General features: G+C 41.4%; 1 protein-coding gene across 1 annotated transcript in view; it reads left to right on the forward strand.

Moving 5' to 3' along the window:
- Positions 1-14,408, forward strand: part of MYOM2 (myomesin 2) — a 586,141-nt gene that overhangs the window by 177,508 nt on the left and 394,225 nt on the right. The window contains exons 7-9 of the mRNA XM_085610818.1: positions 2,679-2,767; positions 3,710-3,757; positions 5,706-5,870. Of these exons, the coding sequence (XP_085466944.1) occupies positions 2,679-2,767; positions 3,710-3,757; positions 5,706-5,870 (302 nt within the window). The remainder of the gene's footprint in view (positions 1-2,678; positions 2,768-3,709; positions 3,758-5,705; positions 5,871-14,408) is intronic.

Raw genomic sequence — 14,408 nt, forward strand, 5'->3', positions numbered from 1 at the left:
TGTACCTCCAGAATAAGCCTTCTTAACATGTAATGTATATCAGTATGAATGATATGAAGCCCAAACTCCTTGTGACATTCATTGTCTTAGGTAACATTTCCTATATATTGACTTATATAAGTTTGATTCATTGCATCAATATAATTGTGATTTAAAGTGCTCAGACACGCTCCACTCTGATAGGCAGCACCATAAAAGAATTTCAATGTAGAAGAATAAACCAGTATATAGAAATGGATACCTGTTAATTACTCATTCAGACAGATACATCTGACTTTCTTACAGTGCACACATATATCATACATACAGGGGTGGAAAAGTAAAAAAACATGCCTCCATATCATAATTTGTCAACCTGAGTGTCTTTGTTTCCATCCATGACATTGAAATCGAGATGCTAGGATCCAGCTAGCTCCCAATGTGAATGGACATTGGGATGCTGTGAGATTTATGTTGGTCCCAGTTCATAATGAAAATAAACAAAACTCCCCCTGCAGCTTGCTACTTTTCCCGCAAAACAGGCAAAGTGTGAGCATCCCTGATTGTGACCTGGTGTCATCAAATAACAAGAGGACAAACCCAACATATTTCACTAGGGCAAGCCCGTATCCCAGATTCTGTCCGAAGATAGTGGCCGATTTTGGAATGCAGGTAGGATTTCCTGAACTGCTGTAATTTGAAAGTGGTCATTTTCTTTTGTTTCATGTTATAGTGTTATGAGAGTATAAAGTCTGATTTTCCTGTCTTACAAGCAGCAGCAAAATACACAGCATGGGCTTTCTCTTCATCTTAGTTTTTTTTGTTCAAATCTCTTTATATAATTTCTTCTCAATAAGGAAACCTTATTAGCAACAAACAAAAAGACATATGATCCATTACAGTCCTTGTTTTCATTGTGTTACAGATGTGCATGTAAACGTTACTCATCAAATCCTGTATGTCTTCAGTTGTTTCATTTCTACCTGCTGTAATATGGCTTAAATTCAAGTCTCGTGAAAAGAATTAACATAGATGAAATTATTGAAAGAGTGACGAGAAAAACATCAACGGAAGACACAAGAAAAAGCCATCAAGACAAGTAGAAAGAAATAGAACTAAAGGAGACTAAGACAAACTACAGTCTCTAATAACACAAATGTACCACTTTTCCAGTACTCGGTAGGATGACCAAAATGTCATTAAAATCTTTTATGCATATGGTATCTCAACAAATGCCCAGTTTTTAGTATATATGAATCCCCAATCTTTGTTTCACTTTAGGACCCCTACTGTTATGGAAAGCCCATCTGTTGAATATAGTCATCAAGTTTAGAACAAATGTAGTCTTAGTTCCGTGGTCATATATTAAATAAGGCATTCTACAGGGTACCACAGCTCGGTGTATGACAGATTCAGGCCTCCTACGTATGAGCCAACAAATTTGCATAGTTTTTTCAGTCACAAACAACTGATTTTGCTTTGACAGTTATCAATAAGTCCAGAAGTTGCATTTCACATTTCCCAAGGTAGATGCTATCTGAGTCAGCGAACACATAAACATGACCATATCACTCTGAAAGTTTGCAATTTTCCAAATATATACATTTGGTTACTCAGTTCCCTATAGATCTTTGATGCTATATGTAATTTCCCTGAACATGTCTTATAAATGAGATTATGTCTGGGGTGTCTTTAGGCAATTTCAGATTCAAATTTTAGGAATGTATAAAACGCATTGCCAGGATGCCTGATTTTGTTTGGGTTGGTCTAATCAATAACGGGTTTCTATCGTTCATCAGATCTCTAACCATTACTATACCTGCATGTCTCCAAAATTTCCAACTTAATGCTTCATTATTGATTGGGATTTTTCCATTCTTTCATATGGACATTTTAAACGCTTAAATAATTCTATCCTTCATTGTGTGTTTTATGTTTCCCAAAAACATCGATTCCTTAAGTTATTTTCCAAGTACTAAAGTAGGCAGGAGGAAAGCAGTGCCCACTAGGTTACTTTTTTACTGAAGCCATTGGGGGTCAATTTCCCCATTCCGCAGGAGGTCTAAACCAATATGCTGCTGTTGCTAGCATGATTAAAATATGCCTTTTCGTTTCCTAATCTCAATTTGTTCAGAACAATTGTGGGGTTTTACTTGGCCTATATAAATGCCGATATTGTTAATTTTATTTTCTGAAAGGAAGAAGGCTGAAAAAACATCAGGGGCACAGACATAAATGATATGAGAGGTCAAATCATTTTTACTTATTTGGGAAATCTTTTAATTTTTTGAATAGTACTTTCTTCGTTTATGTGCATCCACGTTAAATCATGTAAATTACCTATTCCTAAAATGCCTCAGTATTTGACTGTACGAGTGTTCCACTTAAGTGCTGAGTTATCAATCATCGATTTATTGAATCGTATTTAACATGAGAATCCCTGTTTGCTAGAAGGGTTTGCTTGAAGGTTTTATGATGCAAGCTCTGTGTCTTCAAGCGGGGTTCTCAGTAGTGTCAGGAGCATCCTAGTTTTTTCACCGGTTTCCACAGGAAAAAATACTTCAATATTATGTTTTCTCTTTGAGCCAAACGTTCTAAATTTGATATGTTAAAACATTGTTGTACTTGGTGAGTTCAGAATGCGCTTGCTATCACAAATATCCTGTGAATTTTCTGATAACAGTTTTTTTCTCCAATAGAACTAACTTTAACGACACTGCTACGTATACAGCAGTAGCAACAAATGTTCATGGACAAGCCTCAACCAACGCTGCGGTGATTGTCAGAAGTACGTATGCATGAGGGCTTCTGTGATATACTGTAGGCGCTGTCTCAGCCTTTCATCGAGAGACGGCCAGTCTGCATAGAGTTAAACTGGTGCAGTGCAATTTTCCACTGGAAGCAGATCACATTTGCACTGACAGAGGGTGCAAATGTTTTCTTTAAAAGTTTTTATACAGTAGTGACATATATTGAATACCACAATAAAAGAGGGGGTAATAACATCAAACTGTACATCTCAAAATCTGATCCTACCTAGTTTTTGTTCTGCAAAGACAGTGATTAATGCATGTTAACAGGGGCAATAAAATATACTTGCTGGTTTCGTGTATTGAAAAAGTGATGTTGCATTGCTGTTTATTTGAATTTTAGGCAAACTACTTTAAAAATGATCTGCATACTGTGGAAAAACACATAATTGTGTCTTGTGTCATTTTGCAAAATTGCATTCAAGGCGTGTAGCGAAATGTGGTGTGCCGGAATCTTGCATCACTTTTTTCTACCCGTACTCAGTTCTCGCATAAAAAGTCTCACGAGATACCAGTGAACTGGCTTGAGAGTAAAATGTATCTGCAAGAGATCCCATTGATATCTGGCGGGACATTGTATGCTAGATGCGCACTAGTAAAAAGTTATGCGAAATGTCGGAACACGAAATTTGGCAGTCTCTCTTCGGTGGCAAATTACGATAATCTCAGACTGATAAACGTGTCATCCATTTGTTTTAGACTGCTTACTCTTTCTTTTTTTGGGGGGAAAATATTTTTGGGTTTTGTGAAACTTGACCACATGTTATTAAATCTGAACAGTGCAAGACAGCTGCACATAGTTTCACTAAGGATTCCTCAAGTTTTAATGTGTGGCACATGTCGGCAGTCTAGTGCTATACATCATGCGTAAAGCTTTACATGTTCACAGAACAGACTGACCATTGTCCTTTGTTTTACAGGATTCAGGGAGGATGAGCCTTACCATTCAGTTTTACTGCCGATTCATTGTAAGTGGACATCTGCATGCGCATCCGTCAGACAGTTGTTATGTTATCCTATGTTATGTTATTTACAAGGAAACACATTCCACCTGATTTACAATTAGCATAAAATATATAGGACAAACATATATAAAAACTATTTTGCAGTCTCAAAGCATTTGATTCAGAAAACCACAGGTTTTGAGGCTGCAAATCAGCAGGTCCTGGGAATCAGAAGGTGGCAGGGCCATGAAAGGGATGTCTCCGCTCTTCCTTCCAGTTTGCAGTCCAGTATATCAATGCTTTGTAATTGTGTTGCAAACCATTGACGGATGGTTATGTGGATTCATATAGCATGCCTTATCACCCAGTAAGGTATCCAGGCATTGAAGCAGGTGCATAGGCATGCGCCTGATGGTGTAGTTAGTCCGCCTTGGAGAGTTCGTTGAAGAGATAGGTCTCCAGCTTCTTGCAGAGTTCTTTCAGAGGCCCTTATGTGTAGATAGAGGTAATTCTAGGTTTGGGTGCAATGTGGGAGAATGCCAGACCTCTTGTTCTGCTTTCACGAATACGGGGGGTGAGAGTGAGGCTGTAGGTGTATGGTGGGTAGGTGGAAGTGAAGGCGGTTGTTCTCATGTTGGTCCTGTGTTGTGCAGTGCCTTGTATGCGTGCATGAGGAATTTTTGAATTGCCATTGTTTACCTATGGGGAGCCAATGGCTGATATGAGGTGTGATGTGGGTGTGTCGTGGGAGGTCGAGACTGAGTTTTGCAGTAGCGCTCTGGATGGTTTGGAGCCATTGGAGGTGGTGTTTAGAAATTCCTGCATAGAGTGCATTGCCGTGGTCTAATCTGCTTGTGCTAAGGGCTTGTATGATGGTATATCTGGATTTCTGGGCTATCTATTTGAAGAGCTTGCAATGTATGTGAAGTATATGGAAGCAGGAGGAGCTGACTGCATTGACCTATGCTGTCATGTTGAGTTTGTCCTCAAGGATAATTCCTAGGTTTCTTGCATGGTTGGTTGGTGTGGGTGTTGTTCCAAGCTCTGAAGGCCAGCAGGAGTATCCCAGGGGGAGTTCCTGTTCCAGGTAGTACACTTCAGTACTTGAGCAGTTTTTAAGAAGAAGAAATAAGTTGCTTTTATTGCTTCCTTCTTAGAATTGGACTGCCCTTGATAAAATGCAATTTCCTATGGGGCTAATATGTCACTTATTGTTAGATAAACAGGCAACCTCAAATGCTACTAATTAACATGCATTACTTTGACAAATAATGTTTAGATTTCCTTTTTAATTATTTTAAAATGCAAACAAGCAAATTCTCGCGATACGTTCCTTTGGGAAATAAATGCATGTCTCTCACAGGTTCTCAAATTGATTGTATAGTTGAAATCTAAATGCCTCTCACTGGTGTAGAAAAAATTAATTCCAGGGTGTGTGCAATTGGAATAATCAAATCGTGACATGGAATGAGACTGTCATACTGTTCATATGGAACAGCTCAGTTACCTTCAGGGGTGCATGTATCATGCGTAATTTGCAGTTGTTTAATTATGTGAAATTAAAGCAAAATCACACAAGGTTACGCAGCATTACACGAGGAGCATAAACCTGCATTTAGCACTATTTCTTAGCATAAAATACACCCTTACATCCAAATTAACACAAAAAAAGGCTCTAAACGCAAGAGAACAGAAACCGCAGCAGCCAGCAGTTGTTCGTGCTCTGTTCCTCTGTGCTTGGGTAGGCATTCTTGACCCAAATCACTTACATTTATGCAAACAGGTGTATTTGTGTAATTTTTGGGAATATCGTATCACAAGAAAAATGCAAAACTACTGAAATTACTTTGATTACTCTGGCGTAATAAAACTTTCTCCCAGGCCTAGTTACATTGTTTTTGTTGCAACCATTTGGAAATGATTTTGCGCTGTCTACCATGCTTACTAATAACTGGCATTTTGTTTTTTGTAGTACCCATGCCACCACTTGTCACATTTGCCCATATCGATGTTCAGTTTCTGGAGAGGTTTGGTGTCACTTTTGGGGTTGAGGGTGAAACACTTAGTCTGACATGTACGATGTTGATCACACCAGACCTGACCAGACTTCAACCACGAGCTGAATGGTACAGAGATGGTGAGTTCAATTTCCACATTAACGATATGGCGTTCACTGTAAAGTAGTGTATTGTTTAATTTTTTGTATGCATTTATAATGGTTAGTATTAAATGATGCAGTGGTGTTTCATAAAAAAATATGAGAGAAATCGATACATTTACTAAGTTCTACACTGTATGTTTTCTGATGCATGTATAGTTCTATATCTCTCATTTCATAAAATCATGTCTTTGTGAATGAATGTACCATGAAACATTTGCATGACATTTGGATTTTATCGCTGCTAGCAAGAACATAACCCTGTCTGTCAATAATATTGTGTGTATATATAGTAAATGTTGAATTGGTTTTACATATATTTTGAGATACTTTAGTCAATGAAACTTCAAGGTTTGTATTTCAAGAAGTTAAAAGTGGTACGATGAAGATTTTAATTACAATATTTCTAAAGATGGGTGGGTATGGCTATCTGTTAACATACCAACTCTGTATACTCGCAATGCGGTCATCATAGACCACATCACTAACTGTTTTAGGCCAGAGAATCCAGCCATTTCTCTTCAGCTGTTGCTAGGCATTAGCTATCACATAAGTGTACAGACTTGTCTCTTCTTGGAGTGGAATTTATAATAGTTGGAATGCATGTAGTCTCAAACTAAAATTTTTAGGTCTTTTCTACGCAACGCGCATGCACTGCATAGGAGGAGACCTTTAGGAATCGATTTGCCTTTTCTGCTAAAAACGTGCATGCTTTGCATTGCTTTCAATGGCAACGCGTGCCCGTTTGTCGATTCAATTGCGGGAGCGAGCTTTGAAACCATCTGTTTGTAATTAACTTTCAAATAGATGGTTCCCTCTGCTTGCTCCCGCAAGGGGAACAGGCGCAGGCCCCCTCCTCTCTCCCCTCCCCCTGCTTGTCAATTAATTCACAGCTTTACAGCTCATTGACCTGTTTGTGCTTGTTTTGAAATGCAGGCACCCGGCAACACATGACACTTGTGCAAGGTCAGACTTTTAAAAAAAAATTGAAAGGTCCTGGCTCAGCCCTTGGGCACTTACAGTGAATTATTGGTGGGGCCCCAAGTCCCACGAGCTATTATCACCTGGCACCCATGCATACATTTTGGCATCATCAGACCTCAATTAGGCGCTATGGAGTCAGGTCGTCCTGCCCGTGACTGCAGCCGCTCTGACTGCAGGCTAAATGAATGAATGAATGGCCGCCTCATGACGGAGCTGACGGTTTCCAGTTGCACAGTATCTGCAGCAGAAGAGCAGCTGACCAGAAGTGCAGTAAAACAAGCATGAGTAATGTGTGCCCAGGAGACTAAATGGAGTTCTGGCCAAGACAGCGCTGCTGCTTTAAATCGACTTTTGTTTTAGGCCCACTGGAAATAAAAATAAGAAATACATTTCGCCGCCTGTAAGCTCCTGCAGCAAACAGAATTAAGACAACATGCCGGACGCTGCTGGATTTTATCCAGGGGTCGGAAAATTACACGATGACAGATTCAGCATATTTTACTGAATCAGCAGATCCCAGACCAGAAATATTTGCCAGAATTGGAATCCGACGAGATCCCCTTCATTCCCTGTGCTAATGTAGCACTAAGTTGTGACGCAGCGAGGTACTTTAGGTTGTTGGACAACAGTTTGTCTGTGTACAGAACACATTTGTTATACGGTTTTTAGGAGAATGTACACAATGAGAAATAACCCTGGGAAAGATTTTCATTTCTTGAAAATGACCATTTCACTGGCACATGAGGTACCATTAGCAGGCAGCTGTCTGCCTGTCTGCCTTTAAGCTGAACCAGGGATTGGTGGTTGCTTGGAGGGTCCACACCTAGAGCGTGACTCCCCCCCCACTTGATGGCTGTCTGTAGTCATGTGACCTCTCACTTCCTTACCAACTGCTCACTTCCTTACCACCTGCTCACTTCCTTACCACCTGTGGTAGGGAAGTGACAGGGTGCTGGACCCCCAGATTTAGAGCTAGATGATGGCAAACTAGACTTTCCATAGCAGCACTCACTATGAGCCTGTATCTTTGCCTAGAACATACACCATCAGAAAATGTTGCAAATGGAAGTGGAGGAGATATTAATGCAGTGTCGTATCCAAAGAATACATCTAGAGATTAATCACTCGATGTCCCAAAATGCATACAGCTGGTGTTTGTTTTTTCGAGTCACGCTGCACTTACATGTGAATATACCAAATGGCACCTAAACTTTAAGGTTAAATTAGGTGCGCAGCCTGATCACGCAATCAGCACAAGTGCCAGAACATTTACACTATTGGCAAAATTATTTACACAAATCTTGACTCAGCAACGACAGGCACTATGTTTTTGGGGCTATGAGCGCCTTAGAAATAGTTCCCATCGCCATCCGTATTTGAAGCCAGCAAGTTTAGCAAAATTTAACTGTTGCACTGATTAGTCCGTGCAAATAGCTTTTTTTGCACGGTTTTTCAGTGGAGTTGATGCAGCAATTTACCTACTGTGTTTCACAATTTCCCGTAACTGGTGCAAAAATGCCCTTCGCTAGACAAGTTTCATTATCTGCGCCCAGGGTGTTAAATGCAGGTTGTTGTTGATCCAGTCATAGCTCATTATTTCCATCAAGCACTATTTCGCTGTGCTGATAGTGCTTGATGGAGATACTGGTACATAGCATGTAGTGGGATAATTGAATTAACTCTTTAAAAGTAACATTACACCTTGAAGTCCCCTGACAGAATCCAGCATTGAGGAACCTGACCTTTAAGGGCCAAGCGGCGCAAAGTACGCCTGAAATCCTCTAGTTCTCCTGCCTTGCAATACAGAGACACTGGACACTCCGTCTGGCGTAAAAGATCGAGTTTTATTAGCTGCAGCTAGTACAGTTGTCCGTGAAGTCACACAGGGATGGATTCACAAGAGACTGCCACCTAACTCCGTGGCGCACAGGCTTTTATACAGTGAAATACAATGGATACAATGGATAACCCACACACATATAGAATTTGAGACATCGACAAATGTTACCAACAATGGTTTAAGCTAAAAACTGACTTGAGTTCCAGTGGATGTTTGTTGCTGGCCCCTTTAAGCAAATTGCTAAAAGAGAATCCACATGATACAGTTTACAAGGAAAGAAAACATGGTTGTATGCTCTAGAAGGACAGTCGTGAAACCAGAGAATGCATGAGATGTGTAGCGAAGGGCAGTAGATAAGATAAGCGAGAGGAAAGAATGGTGTGAGCTAACAGACAGTTCGGGCGGGGGTTATCCAGCTCAGACATGAATTAGTGTATTCGGCCAGACCCTGACACTAATTAACAAACACGGGACGAAAAGCTACCTGACACGCAAGGGCAGAAATGACAAAAACATCTCATTTACCAGCTGCCTGAGTGAGGGCAACCTAAAATGGTGGAGAACACAAGATGGAGTCTGGGTACGATCGAGAAACGACAAATTTCAGAACCTCAGACCCTCCTTTTGCTCTTACTCAGGCAATAACACAATGACTGGGCTCATGTTAGTCTGAGTCGGAGTCGATATCAATTGCCATAAGGTCGTTTAACTGTTGCTGGACCATCATCTTAATATTCTCTGTTTGTTGGGTTACAGGCTTTGATACACATAGGGTAGCGAACAGACCACAGATAGCAGGACCACAGTGTATGCACAAGCAACAAGAGAATATGATGGCCAGAATTGCTCCAAGGAATGTTAGTATCTTCCATCCCCAGGTAGATAATAATCCCCATAACCATCCCATGAGGGACCAATCTCCTTCGTCCTGATGGATCGATGTGGAGATGGTATGTAATTTTGAGATGGCCTGATATACAGTCGGGGCATCATCAGGAATGTATATACAGCAGCTCTGCTAGGATCACATCCAGCGCAATTCTGTTTTGTAATGTCATAAGACGGTCCGCTCGGAGTTCTGCAGTGATGTTACCTAAGGCACCTGCAGTAACATCGATGGTTGTCTCAACCACGCGAACTAACCGCCTAATGTTTCTGCTGTTAACCATTGGTCCCCAGAAGGGAATGAATCCTTTGAAGAAATCTCCTCAAGTCCTGGCCAGCTGTGTCTTTGGCATCAAATACGCCTCTACCATATCTGTGTCTGTGATGGTCTGAGGGTGCAGTATACATTGGGGGAAGCAAGAATGCTATGTAACATGTTCCCAAAAAGTCAGAGGGGAGCCATGTATATGCTTTGTCATAGCAGACAAAAAAGGTTCCTTGTGATGGGATCAATGGAGGGTTATTTTGAGACGTGAATACATATACCTGGGAACAGTTTTGTTGAGTGTCATTCTCCTTGCTATTGATTCGGAGGCAAAAGTTGCCTTGGTGGGGTACAGTCCAAGCTGGGGAAGACTTCTCTTGTTTGGTCTTGTTATTAAGACTGGAAATGTAATGAGTTACATTCCAACCTTCGTAGGCTTTCTTTTCATCCAAAGGAATCTTACTCTTCCCTAGGATTTTAGCCATGGCCACTATACCCTTTATCAAAGTACCGTGGCTAAAATCCATTCCATTCTCAAATGTACCTATCGGATATCGAAGTCTGTTGTGGTAGGCAGCCGAAAACATGGTCAGGTAAGCCCATGCAGAACCTTCATATGAGAAAGGCAATACTAGATAGGGCATCTCTTTATGGGCAGTGTGAGGCATGAGTCCACACACCTAACAGTCAGATGTGTTAACAATTAACTGGTGTTGGTGTAACAGCTGGATAAACGAATTATTTTGATACTCCATCCTTCTTATTTGTTCATGTGAGGAAAGGGCACTTATCTTGTGTTGAAATTTAGTGGGAAGAGAAGGTACAGAAGTAGATAAAGGAACAGTTTTTAGTTGCAACACATGGACAATCCAACCTATACATGCTAATAAAACACATAGAATCAGCAACACACACAAGGTTACGCCAAAACGATTACGTAATGATTTACAATATTTGGTTTTCATATTCTGTCTCCTATCTACCTGACGTGATGTACCATCCATCCTGGCTAGAAAAATTTGTCGCTCCCGGCAATTTTCCTCAATCACTTGGCTATTTGATAATCCTGAACCTAGCGGATCTTGACCATAAACCAGGTTCAGTCCAAGACCGAGACCCAGCAACGGGGACAGATGGCACAAATACTATCTAAAATAGAAAAATAGTTCATTGGTGGCAAAAGTAACAAATGTTCAAGTCTTTGCTTCAGGCCTGGTCCTCAGGTTGTATCGTTTCTTCGTTGGAATCGTTTGGTCCTTCTATCCTTACTGCTGTCCGCGTAGCCAGTAGAACCTGACGAGGAGGTGACCAGCGAGGATCAAGATTTTTCTTTCGTTGAAAGTTCTTGGTGCAGACCCAGTCTCCCGGTTTGATAGAGTGACCTGGGTCTGTTGAGGCCTCTGGCAGAGCACTTTGAACCTGTTGACGGAGAACACTTAATTTAGCAGTCAAGTCATGAAGGTAATCAATAAGCATAGGGTACGGTATGTCTGAGTACTTCCTAGGACGAGGAACTCCCCAAATATTGGCGGGGCGTCCGAATATCACTTCATATGGACTAAGTCCCATACAAGAGTGTACAGTAGTTCTGGTGGATAGTAAGGCCAATGGTAAAGCGTCAGGCCAGGCAAGACCTGTGCTGGCTTGAATCTTTGCCAATTTGAGTTTGAGAGTGCCATTGTAGCACTCTACCAAACCCGCTGACTGTGGATGGTTTGCCGCATAGAATTTTTGTCTAATACCAAGACCCGTACATACTTTCTGCATGATTTTGCCTACAAATTCACTTCCATTGTCACTCCAGACAATTCACGGCAAACCGAATCTAGGAAAAAACTCTTTCAGTAATACTTTAGCAGTTGATACAGCTGTGTTATCCTTTAAGGGGTAAGCCTCTATCCATCTAGAGAATGCACATACTACCACCAGAACATACTTGAGATTGTTGCATCGATCCATGTGTATATAATCAATCTGTAATACTTCAGAGAAATGGCCTGCAGGAGTTGGAGTACCCTTCCCTGGGTTATGCATTAAGCATATAATGCAATGTTTTACAACATTGTCTGCACATTTCGGAATTCCTTCATTTTGCCAAACTGGAGCCAGGAGTTTGCATATGCCTTTAGCACTAATGTGAGCTGGTCCATGAGCCATAGTCACTACAGGTAATACATATGCATCTGGCAACATCCATCGTTGATGCTCTGACAATTCTGTCCAACATCCATTCGAATCCAACATTCCCGTACTTTCTTTCCACTTACTCAATTCTTTCTCTGTAGCCTCTTCCTGAATCGTTCTTACGCTCTCAATTGTGTCCTCACACATTCCTCTTTCTGGGATCTGATTTGCAGGACCTGCAACATACATGTAACTTGTGATGTCCCTAGCTGTGTTTTTCGCTACCTCATCTGCGAAAGCATTCCCGCGACCAATGTCATCTGTGACTCTTTTATGTGCACTACACTTGATGATGGCAATTTGGGTAGGTAATGTGAGAGAGTCAAGAAGATCAGTGACCAACTGGCCATGCTGAATCTTCGTTCCATGGGAAGTAAAGAATCCTCTTTCCTTCCATAAATGACCAAAACTGTGAGCCACGCCAAAGGCATATTGGCTGTCCGTGTAAACATTCACTCTTTTCCTTTCGACAGCACACATGCTCTAGTCAAGGCTATCAATTCTGCAGCCTGGGTTGAATTGTATCTGATGCATGCTGTCTCCACTACTGTATGTAATGTGGTGACTGCATAAGCTGAGGTAGTCTCGCCATTGAGTAATTTGAAACAGGAACCGTCAACCCACAAGGTTCCATCCAGATCCTCGAGCACAGTATCCTTTAAATCTATTCTTCCCTTTGTTTCTTCTTCTTTGCGAAGAAAGCAATCATGATGATCCTGAGGATCTCTTTCATCTGAGAGTGGTAACAAAGTAGCTGGATTCAAGGTGTTACATCGCTTTATACGTATGTGGCTTGCTAAGAGAGTCAACTCGTAACCAGACAACCGGGCACTCGTGAGATGTTGTGTTTTAGTTCTATTCAATATAGTGTCCACAGCATGTGGTACCATGACAGTGAGAGTGTGGTCCAACACTACTCCAGCTGATTGACGAATGGAGATTGCTGTCGCCGCCGTAGCTCTGAGACAGCCAGGTAACGCTTTAGCTACCGGGTCTAACGCAGCAGAAAAGTAGGCACATGGCCTCTGTTTGTCTCAAAATTGTTGTGTCAAAACTGACAATGCACAACCTTCTCTCTCATGGACATAGAGCGTGAAACATTTACTGTAATCAGGGGTACCTAACACAGGAGCAGAACACAGGGCTGATCGTAAGTCAGAAAAACTCTTCTGACATTCATCAGTCCATGGGAGTGGATGGGGCGTGTCTTTCTGTGTAAGTGCTAATAAAGGTTTGGCAAATAAAGAGAAATTAGGTATCCATTGTCTGCAGTAGGAAGTAATGCCCAAGAAAGCATGCAGTTCTCTCTGGGTCGATGGTACAGACATGTGCGTAATTGCTTCAATACGTTCGGGGGTCAGTCGCCTTCCCTCCTTTGATAAGAGATGACCTAAGTATGTAACTTCTTGGCACACGTACTGTAATTTAGAAAGTGATACCTTATGATTGAGATCAGACAAATGCCGCAACAATGCCACAGTCACATCTTTACACACATCCTTTGAATCAGTCACGATCAACAAATCATCCACATACTGAATAAGAGTGGCTCCTGGAGGCAAAGGGAATGTATCAAGCTGTGACTTAAGAGCTTGACTATAAATGGATGGACTTTCACAATAGCCTTGTGGTGCTCTTTTGAATCGCAAGCTTCGGCCTCCTAAACAAAATCCCAAAATATCTCTGCTCTCTTTAGCAATAGGAATGCTGAAGAAAGCGTTCTTTAAGTCAATCACGGTGAACCAAGCTGCTGAAGCTGGTATCATCGTCAGTAAGGCTGTAATGTCTGGGACAACAGGAAACTGTGGTGAAACAATTTTGTTCACCTCTCGAAGATCAATCACAAATCTATAGACGGGTGGTTGAGAAGGATCAGTTCGCTTAAGAATCGGAAGAATAGGGCTGTTACACACATTTCCTCTCGTTTCTTCCACCACACCCTTCTGGACCAAATCTTGAACAATAGCCAATAATGCTTTTTCACCCTCATTGGAAATCTTATACTAAGCTATACGTGGCAGTTTAACATTAGGCTTGAGAGTGACAACATATGGTGGAATCGCAAGACGACCCACATCATTCGGACCCGTAGCCCAAAGACTTTCAGGAAGAGATAGTAATTCAGGTGGAAACTTATCTCTAGACAAATGCATTGACGATGTTAGTTTCTTACCTAGCGTAAGATACACACCAGAAGGGGAGCAGTGTAACGTGGCATGTAACTTTTTCAACAGATCCAAACCCAATAGATTCTCACCACAACCAGTTGTAAGGATAAGTGATGCTTCCAGGTCATATGGACCAATCGAAACAGGTAAAGGGCAAGAGACTGGGTTACGAACTGGGGCGCCGGAAAATC

Source organism: Triturus cristatus, chromosome 6, assembly GCF_964204655.1.
Source record: "Triturus cristatus chromosome 6, aTriCri1.1, whole genome shotgun sequence".
NCBI classification, from domain to species: domain Eukaryota; kingdom Metazoa; phylum Chordata; class Amphibia; order Caudata; family Salamandridae; genus Triturus; species Triturus cristatus.